Source organism: Hippocampus zosterae, chromosome 10 (genome assembly GCF_025434085.1).
Source record: "Hippocampus zosterae strain Florida chromosome 10, ASM2543408v3, whole genome shotgun sequence".
Classification (NCBI taxonomy): Eukaryota; Metazoa; Chordata; class Actinopteri; order Syngnathiformes; family Syngnathidae; genus Hippocampus; species Hippocampus zosterae.
This window is the reverse complement of record NC_067460.1, coordinates 23,398,154-23,420,890: the sequence shown is the minus strand read 5'-3', so window position 1 is coordinate 23,420,890 and position 22,737 is coordinate 23,398,154. Positions and strand designations below refer to the sequence as shown.

Below are 22,737 nucleotides of genomic sequence, written 5' to 3'. Positions count from 1 at the left end.
CTGCAAGCCTCATATAGGTGACAGCTCCGAGCTTCACTCGGCTTTGCCCTCAACTTCATTTAACAGATATTTTCTATATAAACACGCACACGGAGTCAGATGAAACCCAAGTGCATTTTCTCAGCTATCAAGTGGCGTAGAAAAGTGCCACCCCGCCGTATGCTCTCCCAATGAAAAATTGCTCTGCGTAGGTGGCAGAGCAATACTGCAAACATAGAAGAAAGCAGTTTAGAGCAGAATAGCACTCAGTGGAGCACGCAACCTCCAAGACCTTTTTTTTTTTTTTGACAAGTTCTGCATTCTCCATTGAGCGCTGTGACAAAAGCGAGGCTTTTTATTCCTTTCGCTCCAAGTATCACCGTCATGGCCAATGTTAAAGGTCAGTCGCGTAGTAGGCCTACACGGCAAAACGCCATGGAAGGGCTAACAAAACCAGCACTGGTGTTGCAGTAGTTGCAATCGAAGCAATGCGGATTGGAACACAAACGGTGCAGTGGCACAGGTAGACGAACGTAACAATTCTCAGGGGTATATATTCTTTATCCTCTGTTGAAACCGACTCATATTACTGCAGACTTCTCGAGCAGATAAATACTACACATTGATCAACTTTTGGATAAGACCGCAATTTCAGGTAATATTCTTGGCTCCAATATTGTGCATGTCAGGACCTATGGCTCGCTAATGTAGCAAATTAACAACACGATTTGATTTTGAGAAGTGAAGAGAGAAATTATACGGAACCAAAATGGTGCAGCGGCACAGGTAGACAAACGTAACAATTTTCAGGGGTATATATTCTTTATCCTCTGTTGAAACCGATTAATATTACTGCAGACTTCTCTAGCAGATAAATACTACACATTGATCAACTTTTGGATGAGAACGCAATTTCAGGTAATATTCTTGGCTCCAATATTGTGCATGTCAGGACCTATGGCTCGCTAATGTAGCAAATTAAAGACACGATTTGATTTTGAGAAGTGAAGAGAGAAATTATACGGAACCAAAATGGTGCAGCGGCACAGGTAGACAAACGTAACAATTCTCAGGGGTATATATTCTTTATCCTCTGTTGAAACCGACTAATATTACTGCAGACTTCTCGAGCAGATAAATACTATACATTGATCAACTTTTGGATGAGAACGCAATTTCAGGTAATATTCTTAGCTCCAATATTGTGCATGTCAGGACCTATGGCACGCTAATGTAGCAAATTAACAACACGATTTGATTTTGAGAAGTGAAGAGAGAAATTATACGGAACCAAAATGGTGCAGCGGCACAGGTAGACAAACGTAACAATTCTCAGGGGTATATATTCTTTATCCTCTGTTGAAATCGACTAATATTACTGCAGACTTCTCGAGCAGATAAATACTACACATGGATCAAGCGGTACGGAAGATGAATGAATGAATGAATGATCAACTTTTGGATGAGAACGCAATTTCAGGTAATATTCTTAGCTCCAATATTGTGCATGTCAGGACCTATGGCACGCTAATGTAGCAAATTAACAACACGATTTGATTTTGAGAAGTGAAGAGAGAAATTATACGGAACCAAAATATGAGGTCAACTTTTTTTTTTGGGGGGGGGGGGTTCTGCTTTTTTTCTGACCAAAAATGATAGTTGAATCAAACAAGGATTAAGGTGTAATTCAACCCTCTGGGCTCTCTCTTTCACCTTGACCTGTAATTTCATGTTTGCGGTTAGAAGACACGAGATATCATTTTGGCCTCCCTCGCAGCATGTGCGTCACACGAGTACACGTCGAGATGCAAACAAAGCCGGAATCAATAAAACGTGCGGCAGCAGAACAGAACTCCTTAAAGGCTTCTGCCGGCACAAAATGGACGACGTGAGAATCAGCATGTTTGCCCCTTAATCAATACGGCAGAAATGAAACACGCCACAAATGGACCTTTTAATCTTGTTACTGAATCTTTATGCAACACTTTGGGCGGGGGTGCTTTTGATCGAAATGTCCACTGCGCGCACTACCGTAGAAAATACCTCATATGTTCAAGCAAATGGCAGACGACACATGTTTCAGATTTGGTTCGACGCAGTTGAGGCTTCAAAACTGCGCTTCAGCCTCGCTTGACCTTTACCAACACAGGGCCGGCCTTTTAAAGCCATACACGCTTAAAGTCACAAACTAAAAAATAATAATATCGTAACTAATAATAATTAGTTAGCTTTAGCTCAACTCATGAATGACATGATTGCCAAATTTCACACGCTCCGGGGGCTGTTTTTTTTTTTTTTACTCCAGGCGGTGCTCGCAAGCCAATTTCGATGGGGTGAGGACAGCGACATCATCCAAATGCCAATTTTCATTACGATGAAAGTGTCCTCAAATTTGCTGAGATTTTGAGTATGGGAAGCACTTAAAATTTTAAATGGTCGTTTTTTTTCTTCTTTCTAGGGTTGGGGGGTTGGGGCACCCTTGACTCCTTCTAAGTTGGTAACAGCTTTCATGAAAGACCAAAATAGCTAGAAAAAAAAAGGCCGTTCCATCCATTCATCTAAAAAAAAAATTTCCGGTGCCCCAATCATAAGAGAGTTGTGCAAAACATCGCATCGGTCAGAACATCAAACGTGGGCAACTCTCCAAGAAGCAAAGCGGGCGGTCAGCGCTTGGAAGCGTCATCGGGCCACAGCTGGATGGGAGGCCATCTTCAGCCAGGGGCACCAATGAGGAAAAAAAACCCTCCGCTTTGTTCCCGAAACCAGAATAAAATCTCATTTGGTCCAGACCACAGTACAAGGGACTTTTTGCTGGACTTCACGAGACAGCAAACGAGTTTTTGTGCATCCACAGCACCCCCCGTTGGTGCGCTCTGTTTAATCACCCTCAGATGTGATTCATCAACAGTCGATTCCACACAAATCAACACAGTTAGGAACGTCTCATTCATCAATTAAGATAAGATAAGATATCCTTTATTTACTCCTTCTTCGGTATGGTTTAAAAGATGAATCGCATATTGAATAATATTGTTACGGTCAAACATATTTTGTATGATGATTAAAATGCAAGTACATTGAATAGGATGAACATTTTAAAATGTAGCATAAATGATTTAAAGTTGGAATGTTTCGGGTTTTAAAAAAATGGTTGCAAATTTTGTTGATTTATGGGCGATGTGTGACACATTTGAATTGTTTGTTTTTTAATCATTCGAAGGAGGGAGCGACTCATTCATGCGCCTCCGACCTGTTACGTGCACGCGCACGGTTAGCGGTTATACACAGGGGCGGCGGCTGCGCGTGCACGGGACTATCTACACTACGAAAAGGGTGGGGCGATATCAGGGACGTTTTTGGAGACTTTTGGGACTGAGGAAGGCACCCGATTACACACACGTTCCGGGAGCGGCACATCGGATTGCTGCACACTCCAACTTGCCACACAAAGCCCAGTCAAAAATGCCCGAAAGCGCGTGTTACGCGTGCAACGCGCACAGAGCCGCGCGCGCGCGCGCACACACACACCTGAGCTAGAGGTGACTGCTGCGGTCAAAACAGCGCAATCGAATCCCCGAAACACAAACACACAACTTCTGCCCTCCTGCCGACACACAAACTTGCGTCGCCGCAGTGTTTTCACCGGGAGCACGCGCGCGCACGTCGCAACTTCCACGCACTCCAGCGCGCGCACGTCGCAACTTCCACGCACTCCAGCGCGCGCAATACACATGATGGAGAATCACAACAGACGTGATGGTTTTTTTTTTTTTTTTTTGGGGTCTTGCCTGGGGGGTCCCCACGCACACCACGCCCCGGTTTTGCAGCAGCTGCAGCCTCCCCCCGCTTGCACTCACCTCCCAAAATGCTCGCGGCCAGGCTGGAGAGGAGGAAGAGCAACTGCCGCTGGCCCATCATCATCTTCACTTCTCAAGTGTAACGCTGCCTTGCCGTGACTCGGCGCTCCACGCGTGGGGAACGAATAAGGGGAGGGGGGGAAGGGGTGGGGGGGTTCACTTATCCAGACGGGGGATGCGCAGACTTTTACATGGATGAACTCTGAGTGGCAAAGACGATGATGATGATGCTCCAGAGGAGGAAGAGGAAGGAGGGAGGTGGCTGAGGATTGGGGAGAGGGGTGAGGGGGGGCGGCGGGCAGCTGGTCCGCTTCTGGAGCAGGACGACGCTGACTGCTGATCGGCAGCCTGCACGTGCAACCCGCGGCTCCCATGCTGCTCGTTGATTGGATGACGGGGAGGAGACAAAGCCACGCCCCCTCGGTGGTTCTCAAACTGCGGTTGGCGAGCCGTAAATCTGAGGGTCCGCAACAAATTAGCTTGGCTCTCTTAACCCTTCGAAATTGGATCAAAATGACCCTTTTTTTGGACGGTTGACAACAATAAAAACACCCCAAAATGTCATTGTTTCGCCCAAATATAAACTTACATGAAAATTTTATAAAGAGCCTACAAATCTGCCTTGTGTCTCATAAATGTATGTTACATTTCCAGTTTTGGGTGAATCAAGTAATAATTCAAGATTCCCACATCTTGAAACGGTCCCATGCCATTAATGTGTGTCTTTTTAATGGCAAAATAAATTTTGAGAACTGTCTATGTATGTATATATATATATACATATATATATACACACACACACACACACACACAAAACCTATAAATAAACAGGATGTCAAACTCATTTTTTTGTCGCGGGCCACTTCGGAGTTGCGGCTTCCCTCGGAGGGCCGGTACAAAATCTCAAAGTTATTTATTACCCATGATAATTTGACACTTCGGTACAGATTTCAGCAAGAATCATGATAGTTGACACACGGGGCCACATAAAATGACGTAGGGGCCGGATCTGGCCCCCGGGCCTCGACTTTGACACCTGTGCCCTATCGGGTAATACTGGTGGAATGAGACCAATTTTTGAGAGAGACCCCGAGAATCCTTTTTCTGTTCATATTACAACAAAATGTGAAATAGAACAGGAATAAAATCCCATTTTTGGGGATGGGGGGGGGCATTTTAGTGTGTTTTTCAAGAGAAAAGGCAGAGGAAAGCGGGCGGCTCGGTAGTCCAGTGGTTAGCACGTCGGCTTCACAGTGCAGAGGTACCGGGTTCGATTCCAGCTCCGGCCTCCCTGTGTGGAGTTTGCATGTTCTCCCCGGGCCTGCGTGGGTTTTCTCCGGGTGCTCCGGTTTCCTCCCACATTCCAAAAATATGCATGGCAGGCTGATTGAACACTCTAAATTGTCCCTAGGTGTGAGTGCGAGTGCGAATGGTTGTTCGTCTCTGTGTGCCCTGCGATTGGCTGACAACCGATTCAGGGTGTCCCCCGCCTACTGCCCGGAGACAGCTGGGATAGGCTCCAGCACCCCCCGCGACCCTAGTGAGGATCAAGCGGTTAGGAAGATGAATGAATGAATGAATGAAAGGCAGAGGAAAGCATTACTGGCACACGATTCATTTTTCTACTTGAATTCTGCCAAGCAACAAGTGACCAATTGTACATATATAATCACGAGTTGGTGCCATGGTTAGTTAAAAATATTTTTTTAAAAATATTGTAATCACGGGTGGCTGAAATGTATGCATCGGTGAAAACTAATATACATCATTTCACACGTAACATTGGATGTTTCATCTCTTTTTTTGGTCGCGTGTCAGCCGCATGAGACTTATCTGCTCTCACCGATCTAATAAAGTGACGAAGAATTGCCCTTCAGGGCCTCGCGGGATTCAATCTGTGCCATGGCGACCGCACGCTGCTGCTGCTGTGAATCATAAGCGAAGCTGTACGACGAGTGTGTCTCGCTATCGTGCCAGGTTCAAGGGGTTAACTGTATTGAAAGCATTGATAGCTCCTAAGGGAGGTTTGGAGTTAAAAGGCTGAAGCGGAACAACATGCCAAGAGGCTGATTAGGTTGAAAACACTCCCCCTTATGTTGCAGGTCAATGAGCAGCGTTACGATTTTTTTTTTTACAGAAATCCTCCGCTGGCTTTGGTCTTTTTGTGGTCCAAACGATTTTTTTTAATTGACACTGCATTTGGATTAACCTGAAATGGGAACATTTTCTCCCCTGTTAAAAAAAAAAAAAATTGAGAAGCACCGAGAGAACTAAAATCAGCGGCACGGTAGACTCAACGGGGTTAACGCTGTCCGTTAACAAAAAGGCCACGCTACTCGGCTCCAAAATGAAGCTGTCACAACTCTTCAGCGCCTCCGCTGCAAAAACGCCAGTCACGTTTCTTCGCTCCTCCTGACCATCTGCTCCCCTTGGCGACTTCATCACACGCTTCCTCCCTACTCCCCCCCATCTTTTACAGAAACGCGCCGCCGGACGCACGAAGGGATAATTGCACAAGTGACACCCTGACAGGGGAGCCATTTTGTAAGGCGTGTCCACGACCACATTTGAAGTCAGGTGGAAGCGAGATACGTAGTTCCGTGTACGGCGGTGCTTTGAGATACACATTTAATTCATTTCGCTTTTCCCACTGAAATCAATGGAAAGGCCAGAGAGAGAGAGAGAGAGAGAGAGATTTCACATCTGTGGAATAAATGCTATTCTTACATGAGCAAGACACATAGCTAGCTAATGCTCCATCTCCAAAGTTCTCCACTACAATACCATTTGGAACAGTTCACAATCAATATTCACTCAATAACCTGACCAAAACATAAACACTTGAAATTAAATAAAAAAACATTTTTTACTCACCAGAAATGCTGATTTTGAGACATCAATCCAGGTCCTTTCCTTGCTGCTACCTGTAAGCTAGCTTGCGCACTCATACATGCTGCCCTCAAAGTGCCGAATAAATCTTTTTTTTTTTTCAAACTGAAACAGGGCGGCCTCAGATGGCGTTAGCTGACCTACCCTCACCAAGTCGTTTGTTGTGAAAAGTCCACCTTGCAAATTTTTTTTTGACTCATGTCCTCCCCCAGGTGTCAAGCTTCCATGCACATTGCAAGACCAATTAGCTCAACCAATCCGAAGAGGGAAAAATGATGACATCACGCTTTACCACAGATGGCAGGCCTCGTTTGATGAATTTGAAATTAAGGTTAAGAATTAAGAAAACCTTTATTAGTCTTGCAATGAATCCTTTATTTGTCCAACAATGGGGAAATTTACAGTCTACAGCAGCAAGATTGTGAGTAGAAAGAAGAAAAAAAACAAACACAGTTCAATTAAGTGCAATATAAATACAAGTAAGGCGGCCCGGTAGTCCAGGGGTTAGCACGTCGGCTTCACAGTGCAGAGGTACCGGGTTCGATTCCAGCTCCTGCCTCCCTGTGTGGAGTTTGCATGTTCTCCCCGGGCCTGCGTGGGTTTTCTCCGGGTGCTCCGGTTCCCTCCCACATTCCAAAAACATGCGTGGCAGGCTGATTGAACAATCTGAATTGTCAATTGTATTGTTGTATTGTAAATCTGATTGGTGGAAAAAAATAAATAAACGCTTTTACATTATTTTGAGGAAATGAAGGGACACTTTTTGAGGAAGTATTAGTCCAGTGAGAATAAAGTCTTTTTTCATAGGGTGAAAAAAAAGTCCAAGGCTATTGTTTAAAACTAATGGATAAATATCGCTTCTTCTTCCTCACGAGTGCGCTTCATCTCGGTAGTCCATCCATCCTGACTTTTGCTGATGGTAACTACGACTTCGGCATTTGTTGTTGTTGTTACAGCCTTTTTCATCATTTGCGGATTTATCGTCAGTGTCTGCCTCGTGCACCATATTGTTGACTCGCTGTCGTTTTCCCAACAGGCGTCCACGATGCCTCTCCTTTTTCTCCCGAGGTCGGCGTCTGGCCTCCACTTTGAGCATATTAAGATGTCCGCTCGCCGCGGCTTTTTAGAGTGACTAATGACTCAAGACTCTTTGCAAACCGCTAAAAGACGGCCGTAAAAAAAAAAAAAAGCCAAGCAAAGCGGTGCAGCACTTGCGCTGCGGTCAACAACATCACAACTTTTCCCCGCAACTTCCATTAGCAGCCTTTTTATTTTTATGTGCGTCTTACAAACGGCTTAGAAACAAAGTTTGCTCAAGATGAGCAACTTGATGTTTGCTTTCTTTTTTATTTTATTTTTTTTCAACCCAAGATTTTGTTTTTGAAAGAAAAATTCCAAGCGTACGTTCACTATGCAGTGGCGATGCATAATTCACACACGGATTAAAATTTGATCAAGGAAACAAGATGACTGAGGTGCAGGCAATTACAAGACTTCCCTGCATCAAAGTGAACTAAAAGTGATATAAATAAGTGATGCGATGTAAGGAAGCGCAAGTGAAGTCTCCATTTCAGATCTGGATTAATACTGGACGGATGCTGATCACGTGCGGGATTGGATTTACGTTAGATAAACACAGGCAACTGCGGAGAGCTCTGAAATTTTCAGGGTCGGAAAAAAAAACCTGCGGTACTCAAAGTTTGCCTCCATTTTGGAGGACGGGGGAATCACATTTCTTCAAGAACATTACGACGATCCTAAAACCTTGGTCTCAATGGCGTTAACTTCTCATTCATTTTTAGGTGAAATACCCTGGAAAAGAAGGATACATCACATGACCATGTGGCCTAATGGACAAGGCGTCTGACTTCGGATCAGAAGATTGAGGGTTCGAGTCCCTTCGTGGTTGTGTTTGTGGATTAGCCAGGAGGGGTAAATGTGTCTGCTAGCAATTGTGTCATGTCGGTGTTTCAGCTGACAACTAAATGGTACAAATTTACCGAAATTACCAAAATATTGGCACCAGGAGTACATAGCTAGCCTTGTTAGCTGCCTCACGTTAGCATTTTTGTGAACAAGCTAAAAGCTTCCAGCCTCGAGGCGGGAGCTAGCCTCATTAGCTCGGCTGGCTAAGTTTTGACAGATGGATGTTGCCATATCCACTCCACGTAAATTGCAGGATTTGCTATTGTTCTTATTGTTTGAAAACCTAACCCAAACCGACGCAGATGGAATACAATGACCATTTGGCATTCCTTTCGTTTAAACATGCACAAAAACATCTGTTTAGAGGTGAATACGCCTTTGGAGCTAATGGGTACTTCACCTCCAGGATCTATTAGCACGGGGCGCTACCTACCTGCTGGGTCTCAAGTGGCGCAGCTAATTTTAGATGACTGTATTCCTTGTGCGACTAACAAGGTGAAGCACAAATATATGCGCAGAAACAGTGTGTGTGCGTACGCGTGTGTATGGCCATTTTTCATTGTCTCTGTGACGTTTTTTTTCTTTTCGTCAAGCTAAACTAAAAGTCACCGTTTGCCGTATGCTAGCTTCAACTTGGACTGCGAAATTGTTTTTGTAACCCCACAATATTTTTTTTCTGAACAACAAAGACAATTCAGTCTTCTTTTTATCAACATCAAAGACACCAAAAGTCTTCGGTAAACCTATTATATTTATTTTTTTAATCAGTAAACAGAAAAGATGATTTCGTCTCCACTGAACCTGACGTTTACGTTTTGGTCAGCAGCAAGTGCAATTTAGAGTCTTCACTGAAGCCGACATAAATGTTTGCTAAGCATCAAAGACAAATAAGCAATTTGCAAATGTATTTTTATTTTTTGCCACATTTTTTGTATATTTTTGTAAACATCAAAGCCATCAGTATCATGAGCTGTTTGTTTACAAATTGAAAAAAAATAATATATGAGTAAATATGATATGGTAGGTTCTGCTAGCAAGTTGAGAGCGTTGGTCATAATTTGTTTGCCCTCTCAGCTAGCAAAAACTTGATGAAATGAAATTTAAAAAAGACTTCCTCCTGTTTATTGGCAAAAAAAAAAAAGGATCCTGCCGCGCGGGGTCGTACGCTATCACCACCAGCGCTAGGCAGGCCCGAAAATGCATTTTTAATATGGACCAACGCGGGTGGAAAAAACGAGCGGCGCTCTCGGTGTGACTTACGCGTTGAACGAGTCGCATACGTTACGAGCCAGAGTCGCGACAGGGCAGGTGTGACTGATCCCCGCCGGCATTTCATCTTCTTCAAGACATGCCGCCACCGCCTCGTCTAATGTCTTTTCATCTTGCCATCCGGCCCCTCGCGTCGGCCTCGTTCTCCCGTTTCCCGAGACTCCTCCATCCTTGAAATTGAAGACTGGAAGCGAACTTATCACCTCTCATTAGCATCATCCGCCGTCTAGCACGGCGTTAACCTTTTCACTTAGCGGCGCTCACGCCGAGGCGGAGGCTCTCTTTCAAGTGAATTATGACTCATAATATTTCAGCAAACTGATCCCTAACATCCAATTTGATCCCGAGAAGAAGGAAACCGCCTGTGTGGCGTCTGCGTCCGACCTTACCGGACCTAATTTGACGAACGCGCGATTCCATTTGGAGTTTGACCAGCTTGCTTGACTCGTCAACGGGAGTCAGCGAGGTTGTCAGACGTCACGCGACTGACTTTCCGGCTGCGACACTTGCTAAACAAGCCGCATTATTCGTGCGAAGTCAACTTCAGTTTGTCGGATTCTTTTTCACCTCTCATTTATTTACTCATCGTTGTTTCGTTCTGGGGGCGGCCCGGTAGTCCAGTGGTTAGCACGTCGGCTTCACAGTGCAGAGGTACCGGGTTCGATTCCAGCTCCGACCTCCCTGTGTGGAGTTTGCATGTTCTCCCCGGGCCTGCGTGGGTTTTCTCCGGGTGCTCCGGTTTCCTCCCACATTCCAAAAACATGCATGGCAGGCTGATTGGACGCTCTAAATTGTCCCTAGGTGTGAGTGTGAGCGTGGATGGTTGTTTGTCTCTGTGTGCCCTGTGATTGGCTGGCAACCAATTCAGGGTGTCCCCCGCCTACTGCCCGAAGACAGCTAGGATAGGCTCCAGCACCCCCCCGCGACCCTCGTGAGGATCAAGCGGCTCGGAAGATGAAGATGATGAAGATGTCCTGACTAAATGAAGCTCCTCCCCTCACTTCAACATAATTCCTAAGAATAAAATACGACAGCAGCTTGGATCTTGATATAACTGTAGGGGGAGCCCTGGAGCAAGAAGCCAATTTTTCCTTCACGCTGCCTTAAAACAAGGAATTCAATAAGCACTTTGGCGCGGTTGTTTCAGTTTCACAACGTGTTCCAGGAAGTAAAGTATCCATCGAGAAACGTTCCAAGCAGATAACACTGATTATCCTTTTTGATTGTTGAGTCTTCTTTCTCACCTTTAAGCTTTAGTCTTTGCCGATTTGGGCGGCTTAATCCACCGTCACTTTTTTTTTTTTTTTTTTTTTGCCTTGCAGGTGTTTTGCCCAGTTTGACACACCAGGAAGCAAATCTCAGGCCATGTTTCACTTAAGCGCTTTGATGAATCATAACAGGCATTGAATGAGTAATTACATCCCTCCGCCCCCTTCATCATCATTGCAACGCACGACAAGACCTACAGAGACGTTTTTTCCATGGCAACACCATTCTGGTTATGTATTAAAATTTGGATCTTTTGCTGTGAACGCTGGGAATACACACGCATTGTTTTCCAGTTTTATCTAAACTCTTCAGAATGAATAAATTACGAAATGAGAGGCATCTCAGGGGTGGGGTGGGGAGGTTGGGGGCACAGAAACAGTTTTCTGGGGGTGAAATTCAGGTGAACGTACAAACAAGGACAGGGGGGAAAAAATTGGATTCAAGCGCCCGGGTGCCGATGTGGAGTCTGCTTTGAATGTGTTTTTTTTTTTTTTTTATTATGCAAGATGGGCTCGAATGTGGACGTTGGCAGGGCCGTCAACTTAAGGGCCAGACACCCCCTGAAACAAACAAACAAAAAAAACTGAAATCATAAGCAGGCCACAAAAACAACTGCAGTGTGATAGCCAGCTGTAAACAAAACAATTTAAAAAAAAAAGAACTGCAAATTTTGAAAAGATACAGTTGTCCCTCGCTCGCGTTCACTTTTTGCCGACTTCCTGCATCAAAGATTTTAAAAAATATATTTTTGTTTGTTTTGATCATACTTGTCTCATTGATTATTTGTAATTTTTGCGGATATTTTTCCGCCGGGACTTTTAGGGGAGAGAAATTAGCACTAGCCAGGAGGACTGAGTACATAAAAAACAGCTCTATATGGCTATTAATTACAACACGTTATATTGAGCAAGCATTTGTAGCTCAAAGATTATTGATGATCAGAAATTAAAAGTGATGAATTTGCTCATCGATTAGCTGCCAAATATAATACAATACAATACATGCTGAATTAATTAATTGTTGCAGCTCGTTTGTTGTTTTTTTTTTTTATGGCTCAGCTGTGTTTGGATTGCTCTTATTCAATGACAAATTCATCTTCACATAGGCAGCAGCCATAAATAGTAGCAACAGCCAGGAAAGGTCCTCAAAGTTGCCGTCCCCAAAACAAAACTGACTTTGAATGTTTTTTTTTTTCACCCTTCCCTTCTTGCCAAGGTGATTTCATGTTGCCGCGCACAACACAGGTGACATCTCTTGACTTAACCTTGAGGGGCAGACGTTGCGTGTGTGTGTTTTGTTCTCCAAACAGATGCTTCCTTCCAATGACGCTCCCTTTGTGCTTTGCCCCGCAGTGGTCAAAAACTTTCATTTGGTGACAAGGATGACACGTTTCACAGCAGCGCGATTCCTTCTTTTCACAGACGTTTCATGTACTTTCAAACCCTAAGCATAGTTGGAACGCTAATTTGAAACGCCAATCCCAGGTAAAATTCCTACTTTGAAAGGTTAACCCTAAATTGAGAACCTACCCCGAAAGTCTAACCTTACTTTGAAACCCTACTCCTAGTTCAAATCGCTAAACCGAGTTTAAAACCCTAATTTGAAAACCTAACTATCTTAAAGCCCTATTTTTAATCCCCACCTCTAGTTCAAAACCCGACTTTGAAACCCTTGCCTGAGTTTGAAACCCGAACTTAGACAGCCGAGCCCAGTAGTAGGAGTTAATTTGTGCCGAAATGTTTTTAATTCTTTATTCCACTCTTTACAAAAACAAAACGTCAATAATCTGATTTAAACAAACATGGAAGACAACAATTATTTATTAAATACCCTGAAGGTATGATTCAACCTTGAGGTTCAAAAGTTGGAGGTCACCATGTTGCCTGAAAACAATTCATCACGTGAAAATAATACGTTAGGGTCTCTCATTTCTTGACATTGTAAAAGAATTATATTTAAATGGGCTATTAAATATTGATAACTCTAAAACATAGGTGTCAAATTCAGGTCCTGGTTCAAATGATCAGATCATCAGCAAGCTCTGCGGAAGCCTGACATTGATCCTGTTCATTTGAATCAGGTGTGTTGCAACAGGGAGACTTGAAAAACATGCAGGACAATTTGACACCTATGCTCGAAAACAGGGGTGTCCAAAGTCGGTCCTCAAGGGCCGCGCTCTGCCTGTTTTCCAGCTCTCCCAGCAGCAACGCACCTGATTCAAATAATCTGGATTGTTCTAATGCTGCTTCGGAGCTGTCTGATGATCTGATCATCAGCCAGGCCTGGAGCTGCACAAGCCTGCTCTAAAAGGTCCGTCTGAGTCATCCATCTATGACGTGGCAGTTGGCTCAGGGCTTGGCAGGCGTCACAGTCGCACTCGGCAATTTTCGATTCAACTCGGCTCCTCTCGGCGGTAAACAAACCCGCGTGCAGTAAGAGGAGGACGGACTTGGTTCGCTTCCAGTCACGGCGGGCCCCACTAAAAAGCCTCCGCGGTGTACATTCCTGCTATTTGTTCGCACACACAGTGAGGCAGGCAAAGAGCCGCGCTCGGTGATCGATTGCTTCGGTCTCGAGATGGAAACCATGGCGGAACTGGAGGATAATATTACCATTCCTGGGTTCAACACTCTCCTTCAAATGGACCCGTACCTTAAACCCTACGCGAAGGACTTCAAGCGGAGGTAAATGCTTCCCGAATGGCGCTTTGGAGAAAAAAACAAAAGAAACGCAGAAAAGAAAAACAGCGCCGAATGTCACGCGCTGAGGTCAATGCTTTCACAGGTGTACCTTTGGACCCCCTAACCACACAACTTCAAGTTTGCAACACCTTCCAGTTCCCCCGTGTTTACGTGTGACATTTTAAGGTTTTAATGTCATTGTGGCTCCTATTCGCCGACATCAAACCACAATATTTTGAAGATTCAGTCCTCGACTTACGTGACCAGACGCAAACGCGAGAAAATTAGTCGCAAACTCGCGCTGTTCTAATGGTTGGGAGTCCTGAGCATGCGCAAACCTGTCAGTTCTAACGCGCGTCGCTGGCATGCGTCATCAAGGAGCGCCATCTCCGTGCCGTGACCAATTCATAGTCGAAGGCAGTGCAAGTCATAATTCAAGTAAACTTTATTTGTAGAGCTCTCTAAAGCACAAGCACATCTGAAACAAAGTCCCTTGGATTAGTAAAATTCAACATAACATATATCAAGGCCCACCATTAAACTTTTTGAGGGGAGGGTTCCATGTTGTGGTGGACCGGCCACATAATACAATAAATGTCATGATTATTTCATATTTAATGTCTTTAAACTGTATTATTGGAGCCTTTAAGAAAATATTACTTCAAACCAAATCTAGTGATCTCCATCCTCCATAATACTTTGCATACTGGTGAGTTCCTGCCAAGGATACTGTATTACACCAAAACGGCTCCAAAAGAAATGGTCAAGTCTCGTAGTTTAAGTCTCAGTCAACGTGTCATGAATACTAAGTTGAAATCAAGTCCAACGTCTTAAAATTGGCAACTTTTGTGCTGAATCAAAATAATACATGAGCATATGTGTGTTTTTACTTGACTAACACTGATCCAAAAAAATGTTCACATTTTCTGATGCCTATAACAGACCAAAGCAGTCACTAAACTTTATTCAGATTATGTTTGTGCATTTTCCACACGGTCAATTTGTAGTCCTCTTTCTGACAGAAGGAGTGGACATTATCGATCCGATTAATTGATTAATCGGGGGTAAAATATTCAGCAAATTCATCGTTTATTAAAATAATTATTAGGTGCATCCCTACCCTAGATGTTTAATTAATGGGTAGTTAATTCCCTATCATTGTCTTTTTAAGCCAGTATGGTTGGGCACCTTTTTAAGCATTGGGTCCTGTGTGGGCCATATGACATCTTGAAAAAAAAAATCTCATCAAATTGTGTATTCCTATCAATCAATGTGAGTTAAGTACGCCTTCGAGTTTTATCACAATACCTCGGTTGCTCCGAAGTGTTCTTCAAATTGCCGCGTGTTGGCCCAAAATGCAACGATTGTCATTCTCTTGTGCTAATGTGCTTGTAAGATGACTCCGTTCAGCTCCCGTGCGCATTGTAATTGCGTGCGCGCTGGCTGGTTGGCCGCCCCACTCAAGCAGTGTGCATTTAAAGCAAATGACCATTCAGTAGAGTTGACAATGTTTTTTTTTAATGCATGGTAGACTGAATGAGTTGGCTCGTATTTGTGCAACGTGACCACTGACAAACTGTGCAAACTTGTTGACTTGCTGCAATACCTTGGAGAGTGGGGGTGGGGGGTGGGGATACTAAGTGATGCTTCTGTTTATGATGCCACGGTCATTTAATAATGCTTCTTTGAGAATGACTGCACTCTACCTTCATTACTGGGCCGAAGTAGGCTCAATACAGAATTGCCCAATGCCATCGTTAATTTAATGGATGTATGACACATCTTGCCTGAAATAGAAGCAGAATAATTGAGGGAAAAAAATATGTGTCCATGGTCGTACAGAAGCAAACCACTTTTTAACATTAGCCTTTAAAAAAAACAGCCAGTATGGAAACACGTGTACAGTACCACTTTCATATCGTTCAATGAATTTAATTTGTGGGTCATTAGCTGTTTGTTGTCACATTTTCCCCCTTTCCTATCACAAAACTGCCACCAGGAAGAACGCTGGCTGTTGTTTGCAAAGATAAAAAGCTTCTCATGACATTTTGCTCCTATTTAGCCACCCTTACCTGCTGGGCGTTCAATTAAAATCACAATGTGATTGACTTGCATGTCTCCAGTAAGAAGCAATTGCTCGCATGGAGCGGGATCTGCACTCAGGGCTCACATTGTTATTTTTATTTTTTAATATCCGTGTTCACGAGGGTGCGCTTTGGCAATGTGGCAGGTTAGGGACCACCCGCTTGGTAGTTTCAGCAACGCACATTGTGGCGGACTCCAACCTTGCGTTGGAGTAGAGAAGTGTCAGTTCCATCATACGCCTTAGCTTGGAATTGCCAAGCTTCACCGAATCCGAGACGTGCGAGTCAAACACCAACCCCCTGCTGGTGGAGCTCAAATAATTGTTCCCTCCCGCAAAGAGTTGGATAGATCGCTCTGCCGCATAGTTTTTTTGTTTTCCCCCTTTAGGCTCACCCTACAGTTAGACCAATATTGGATGTCTCAGCATGAGTCAAAAATGTATTCGTCTTCGGGGTTGGCGAATTTACTTTTTTCCTCAAAGTGTTCACAAAGCGATAACTTGTTTATCGATCCGGTTGAACAGATTTGGATTCTTTTTCATGGCAAACGAGAAATTTGTTCACATTTGCCAAAATTGAGATTAGCAAATTGTTTTTCGATAGATTACGTTGCTCTCGCACGTAAAAAAAAATGTGACGTGGAGACATGAAAGTGTTGAAAGAGAGTCGCTTGCTGTCGCTTTGGTGTGTTTTCTACCAAGGCATCGTTCCAAGTTCCCTCCTAAATTCTTTTTCTGATTTCCCGATGTGGTCATTGGCGGAGCGTTCGGGCCCAGCAGAATCTTCTCTGCTGGCCTAAACTCCATCACAAAACACTGACTTCCACTTTCAAATGGTATAAATGTATTCCAAATAGTCTATCCTCTTCTTTTCGTCGGTTCTCTTGGGTGCGCTGCTTGCAGTTCTTTCATGTGGATATGAGATTTTTTTTTGGGTGGGGGGGGTGAAGATCAGATTTCCGCTTCAACTGCATCAGCATTGGGACTCTCATTCTTAAACCAGTCAGTTTTACAGTTCGCCTCACAAGACCAGCAAGCCGGCCCACAATAACGTCAGCATTTTTCTAACCGGTCAAGTTCGACGAACAAAAAAATTTCTGTAGCGATCGGCACACATTGGGAGATTTAATGATCACGAGCTTAGGTGAATATGATGTGTTACCTATAAAAAAAATTCATGATTTCTGTCAAAATTCCGAACTTTCTGTTGCCGTATTGCATTTTTGATCAATATTTGTGGTGCTGAATAAGGCGTGTTGTTTTGAAACACTTCTGATACTCAATCGGTGTGAGTGTCAATTTTAATAGGATCGTCGGAGATAGGCACTCAGAAATAACGACAAGACACTTCTGGCTACCCAACAATAGGCACTTTATTGGTCCCACACAGAAGTGATAACACAGTTCAAACAAGTTGTATGAAGCTAAAGAACTCTTACCGTATGCCATTAGGGTGGAGAGCCAACACCCTCAGCAGAGTGAGCTTCAATACGAGCTGGGCGTCCATACGCTACCCGCAGCAGACTCTACCGAATGATCTCCGTCCTCCTCCTTTTATTCTATAATGTGTGCTAGGGAGGGGGTGAGTGGCCATTCTCACTCCCCCCCCCCCCCCCCCCCCCAGCCACATTACTTTTGTTGTGTAACCAAGTGGCATATCTTATGAGAACATCCTGTTTTGTACTTTTTCCACATACTATCAGCAGATGTACTTCTGCTTTTAATCATGAGTTTTCGGCAATAGCAGGATGTGTCTCAAGAGTTTCAGTAAAAACAACATGTTATTCGAGCATTTATGCACTAAACAAACTTTAAACACAATAATCATTAATACAACGATATATATTGATTAATGAAAACATCACACATACACTATTTATTATACCACGTGTGTACACCGAATGCACGGCCGACCCACCGGCGCTTACGGTTGTGTACAAAGGGCCCGTTGGTGATTTTACCCGATGAGGCTCTCTGTCAAGCCTCCGGCATCGTGCGGCCGGCAGTCTTAAATAGCGTCACGTGGGAAGTCGAATCTCCAGCTTTGGCATCACGCTGAGCCTTCTCGCCCGGCGGCACCGTGCCAAAGAATCGGGCCGCTTTATCAGGAAAAAAGACCTTTGCCCGCACAGACGGACCCTTCCGATCTCGGCAGCGTGTCACGGCCGAGGGCTGCGTCACGTCTGTTGGACTTTGCTCCCCCCCCCACCGCCCCCGCCAGCTTCAGCCGGCGTGAGCCTGGCCTGGCCGCCCCCTAGGGGGCCGTAGTTCAACAGAACGCCGGCGGCCGCGTCGATGATTGCGTGAAGCGGCATTGATGCCGCGTGCGCGTTACACCCCCGCCGGGGCCTTCCTCTGTTGACACGCTTCATTATTTACCCGTCCGTCTGTTTGCGTGAGACGGCGGGACATCTCGCGGCGCCGTGAAGCCTTCAAATTGGAGCCAAGGAGAGAAAAGGCAAGCGGGATGTCTCCTCCGGCGCTGCTTATTAACAGCGGCGAGTTCTGCACGACGCCGGTTATTCAGAGCGAGACTGACATTGACGCAGTGTCTCCAGGTTGCGATTTAACGTCATTATCTGCGGCTAAATCTTATCTTCCATCAGTCAAGCTTTCTGCCGATGTCCAAGCTCTCCATTTAGCCCCATTAACGTACTTCCCCTTGATTGAAAGCCAGGATGTTATTTCAAGTTGACGGTGGAAAAAAAAAACGCACCAATTCAAATTTGAGAATGATTCACGACCTGGTTTGGTCCAGAAAATGAAAACAAACAAAAAAAAACAGTACCACATCCACTTTACTTTTTCTTTTTTAACTTTCGGGATGGGTGGAAGTCGCGTTGCCTTGTCGGCCAGATATTTTTAACGTTCTAGTCCGTCAATGGCAGCAGACGGGCAAGATGAGAGCCCGCTGTAAATTTTCCAATTCAGATTTGCCATTTGTTTTTTTCATCTGCTCTCTCCTTGCTGCTTTTTCAGGTATGAGCTGTTCCAGAAGCAGCTTTTCCAGCTGGAAGAGGCCGAGGGCGGCTTCGACCAGTTCACGCGAAGCTACCGGACCTTCGGCGTGCAACGGCAGCCCAACAACAGCCTGTTCTTTAAGGAATGGGCTCCCGCCGCAGAGGCCCTCTTCCTCACCGGCGATTTCAGTAAGTGAGCTCTCGGCGGTGAGAACGCGCAGCTCTTCCATCAGAATTCCAGCACCATAGTCTGGCAATTTCCTGCTCAAAGATGATGTGATGCTCGAAAATGACCCAAGGGACGACTAGAGCGAAAGATACAGTGGCGCCTTGACTTACGAGTTGAATTCCACAGTGGCGCCTTGACTTACGAGTTGAATTCTACCGCGACGCCTTGACTTACGAGTTGAATTCTACCGCGACGCCTTGACTTACGAGTTGAATTCTACAATGGCGCCTTGACTTACGAGTTGAATTCTACCGTGGCGCCTTGACTTACGAGTTGAATTCTACCGCGACGCCTTGACTTACGAGTTGAATTCTACCGCGGTACCTTGACTTACGAGTTGAATTCTACAGTGGCGCCTTGACTTGCGAGTTGAATTCTACAGTGGCGCCTTGACTTGCGAGTTGAATTCTACAATGGCGCCTTGACTTACGAGTTGAATTCTGCAGCGGCGCCTTGACTTACGAGTTGAATTCTTCCCTGTTCCCTGCTTGTAAGTCAAACATTGAGTCGGAGTTTGTTCCCAACAAAGTCAAGAGATTTCCTCGCGTCTCGGCTGAGCATTTAAGCAGAAATTCAACATGGCTGCGCTACCGAACGCAAAGGAAGCAGAAATTAAGATACGGGGCAAGCTGCAGGTGCAACGAGGCTATCTGGAGAGTCGGAAATGGGGCAAATATTGATCGGGCGAGGATTAGCCTGAATACCGACGAGTGCGACTGCCTTTTTTAGAGGGTGGGAGTCTGCCTTTTAAATGTTTCGGCAGCTGCGTATTTCATCATCGCCAGCTCGCTGATGGGAAATGCGAAGGATGTGCCTTTGCCTTTGCGCTCAGACCTCCTTTTCACCCGCCGTGCCAACTTTGAAAGTCAGATCAAGTTAATGGTCTCCGTGTCTGTCGACATCATTTATTTTCATCATCATTAGCGACGTCACACCAGGCTGCCTCTCGTCCGTCAAATAGATAAACAAGAGACCTCGCACTCGAGGCCCAGTTTTAGCTGTTTTCATATCACTTTGTTTTTTTTTCCCCCTCTATCTAACCTATTTGCGCACTTGTCTTTATTGCGCATACCGCTTGTGATGCATGACTCTCATTTGACACATTAGGGGAGAAGAAAAAAAAATCCCAAACTAAAAATAAGTGCAGCTGCTTCCTACCTGTGCATGAAATGAAATTACTTTGACGCTATACGCTCAGCCCACGTTAGGCGGTGTAGGCAAAAAAAAAAAAAAAACTTTAAGTCTGGGATACCTGCTTGTGATTGGGGCAAATTGACGTCATCAATACACGAGCGACAAATCGCTATGCAATTAGTACTCATGTGCATATGTGTGCGTTTTTCTTTATACGGATTCAGTTTTACTGTCCACATTATTTAATATATATATATATATGGGCGGCCCAGTAGTCCAGTGGTTAGCACGTCGGCTTCACAGTGCAGAGGTACCGGGTTCGATTCCAGCTCCGGCCTCCCTGTGTGGAGTTTGCATGTTCTCCCCGGGTCTGCGTGGGTTTTCTCCGGGTGCTCCGGTTTCCTCCCACATTCCAAAAATATGCATGGCAGGCTGATTGAACACTCAAAAAATTGTCCCTAGGTGTGAGTGTGAGTGCGAATGGTTGTTCGTTTCTGTGTGCCCTGCGATTGGCTGGCAACTGATTCAGGGTTTCCCCCGCCTACTGCCCGGAGACGGCTGGGATGGGCTCCAGCACCCCCCGCGACCCTAGTGAGGATCAAGCGGTACGGAAGATGAATGAATGAATGAATATATATATATATATATATATATATATATATATATATATATATATATATATATTCATTATAATTAAAGGTCGTGGGGGGTGCTGGAGCCTATCCCAGCTGTCTTCGGGCAGTAGGCGGGGGACACCCTGAACCAGTTGCCAGCCAATCGCAGGGCACACAGAAACGAACAACCATTCGCACTCACACTCACACCTAGGGACAATTTAGAGTGTTCAATCAGCCTGCCACGTTTTTGGAATGTGGGAGGAAACCGGAGCACCCGGAGAAAACCCACGCAGGCCCGGGGAGAACATGCAAACTCCACACAGGGAGGCCGGAGCTGGAATCGAATCCGGTACCTCTGCACTGTGAAGCCGACGTGCTAACCACTGGCCCACCGGGCCGCCCTATATATATATATCTATATAATTTCTCCACCTCTTCCACACCAAACATTTTGAAGCATGCCTCTATGAACCTTGCTTCCCCAAACAAAGATGGAAGACTACAATGGTCCAAAACCGTCTTGCTGTGCTGAAGAATTACGATTCAGGAGCAACCACAGTTTCCTGTCCCCCTGATCGATTGATCAGGAGTAGTCTTTCGATTGTATCTTGTTGACATCGGGTCTAATCGTATTGAGTCTGATGTTCTTATCCTAAGCGTTCATGTTTGTGTTTTTGGACTCCCCACCTAGACGGCTGGGACAAATTCTCCCACCCATACAGCAAAAGAGATTACGGCAAGTGGGAGCTGATTGTCCCGCCCAAGCATGACGGCTCTCCCGCTGTGGATCACAACAGCAAGCTCAAGGTAGGCAGTAGCGCATCTTCACGCCGACTTTCACGCTCTCGACGGGTGCCGCGTCGACAGCCTGCCCCCCCCGCCCGCGTCCCCGTAAGCCGGGTGCGAAAGGCTGGCGCGCGTACACGGTGCACCGCCGAGGTTTTGTTTTCATTTCCACTCCCGCGGGACTCGTGTTTGTTCGGCGCACAACGCTGCCCACTGTGGCTGCGGATGATTGTTTTTTTTAGCGGCTGTGAAAAATTCATCAAGGTTAAATGCAAAACACACACCTCCGGCTTTGCATTGTCTCACAAGTAAGCCGCGAGGACGGCAAATAACGGTGAACATCACTGGGGGTTGGAGGGGGGTGGCGGGATACATTCCAGACCTGAGAACTCTAGGTGAAAATCCAGGATGCGCAGGGACGATATCATCATCATCCCAAAAATATATTTTACCACTCCCAAATGCTTTAAACACATTTACGCAACAGTTAGTTCCGAGCCATTCCATGATTGCTGCCAACTCGGGTATATTTCTCGAGTACTTTAAAACAACTCCTAAGCGCAGTCAATGGAACAGAAATAATTCACACAATGAAACAATAAATGCATACCAAAGACGGGAGAAAGCACAAAAACGGTCACACTAAAAATGAAGTCTCATTTCTGAGTCAAACGCCAAAGACTAAAAATGAGTTTTAAGATGAATCCTAAAGACGGGCAGTGAAGGAGCTTGCCTAGCGTGCAACGGGAGATCATTTCAAAGAGACGGACCCAGCAACGGTAAAGGCTCCATCACCTGTGAGCCTCCGCTTGGTTCTCGGTACCTCCAATAGGGTCTGGTCCGTAGAAGAGAGGTGCCGATTATGTGCGTAAGAGCTCAGAGAGGTAAATCTTACAAAGAACTTTAAAATGTGTCAGCTGCCAGTGACGGAATGCAAAAGTAGGAGTCATGTGCGCCGTCTTACAAGTACCAGTTCAGGAGGCGAGCAGCAACATTTTGGACCACCTGGAGACGCTTCATGGAGGATTGCCTGACTCCAAATTAAAGTCTGCAGCATT

General features: G+C 45.2%; 3 protein-coding genes, 1 long non-coding RNA gene and 1 other non-coding gene across 6 annotated transcripts in view; 2 read left to right on the top strand and 3 right to left on the bottom strand.

Moving 5' to 3' along the window:
* The window catches only part of cadm2b (cell adhesion molecule 2b), an 83,725-nt gene extending 79,564 nt beyond the window's left edge, over window positions 1-4,161 (bottom strand). For both annotated transcript variants that reach the window (XM_052078553.1, XM_052078554.1), the window contains exon 1: window positions 3,837-4,161. In XM_052078553.1, coding sequence (XP_051934513.1) covers window positions 3,837-3,900 — 64 coding nt within the window. In that variant the 5' untranslated portion in view covers window positions 3,901-4,161. The remainder of the gene's footprint in view (window positions 1-3,836) is intronic.
* usp16 (ubiquitin specific peptidase 16) overlaps window positions 1-22,737 on the bottom strand; it is a 274,331-nt gene that overhangs the window by 103,633 nt on the left and 147,961 nt on the right. The gene's annotated exons all lie outside the window — the stretch shown is intronic.
* The window catches only part of LOC127609024 (uncharacterized), a 220,753-nt gene that overhangs the window by 161,658 nt on the left and 36,358 nt on the right, over window positions 1-22,737 (bottom strand). The window lies entirely within an intron of this gene.
* trnar-ucg (transfer RNA arginine (anticodon UCG)) lies at window positions 8,562-8,634 on the top strand. Its single transcript has one exon. It is a non-coding gene; the product is annotated as a tRNA-Arg (tRNA).
* The window catches only part of gbe1b (glucan (1,4-alpha-), branching enzyme 1b), a 61,682-nt gene continuing 52,535 nt past the window's right edge, over window positions 13,591-22,737 (top strand). The window contains exons 1-3 of the mRNA XM_052078446.1: window positions 13,591-13,873; window positions 18,933-19,102; window positions 21,585-21,700. Of these exons, the coding sequence (XP_051934406.1) occupies window positions 13,767-13,873; window positions 18,933-19,102; window positions 21,585-21,700 (393 nt within the window). The 5' untranslated portion in view covers window positions 13,591-13,766. The remainder of the gene's footprint in view (window positions 13,874-18,932; window positions 19,103-21,584; window positions 21,701-22,737) is intronic.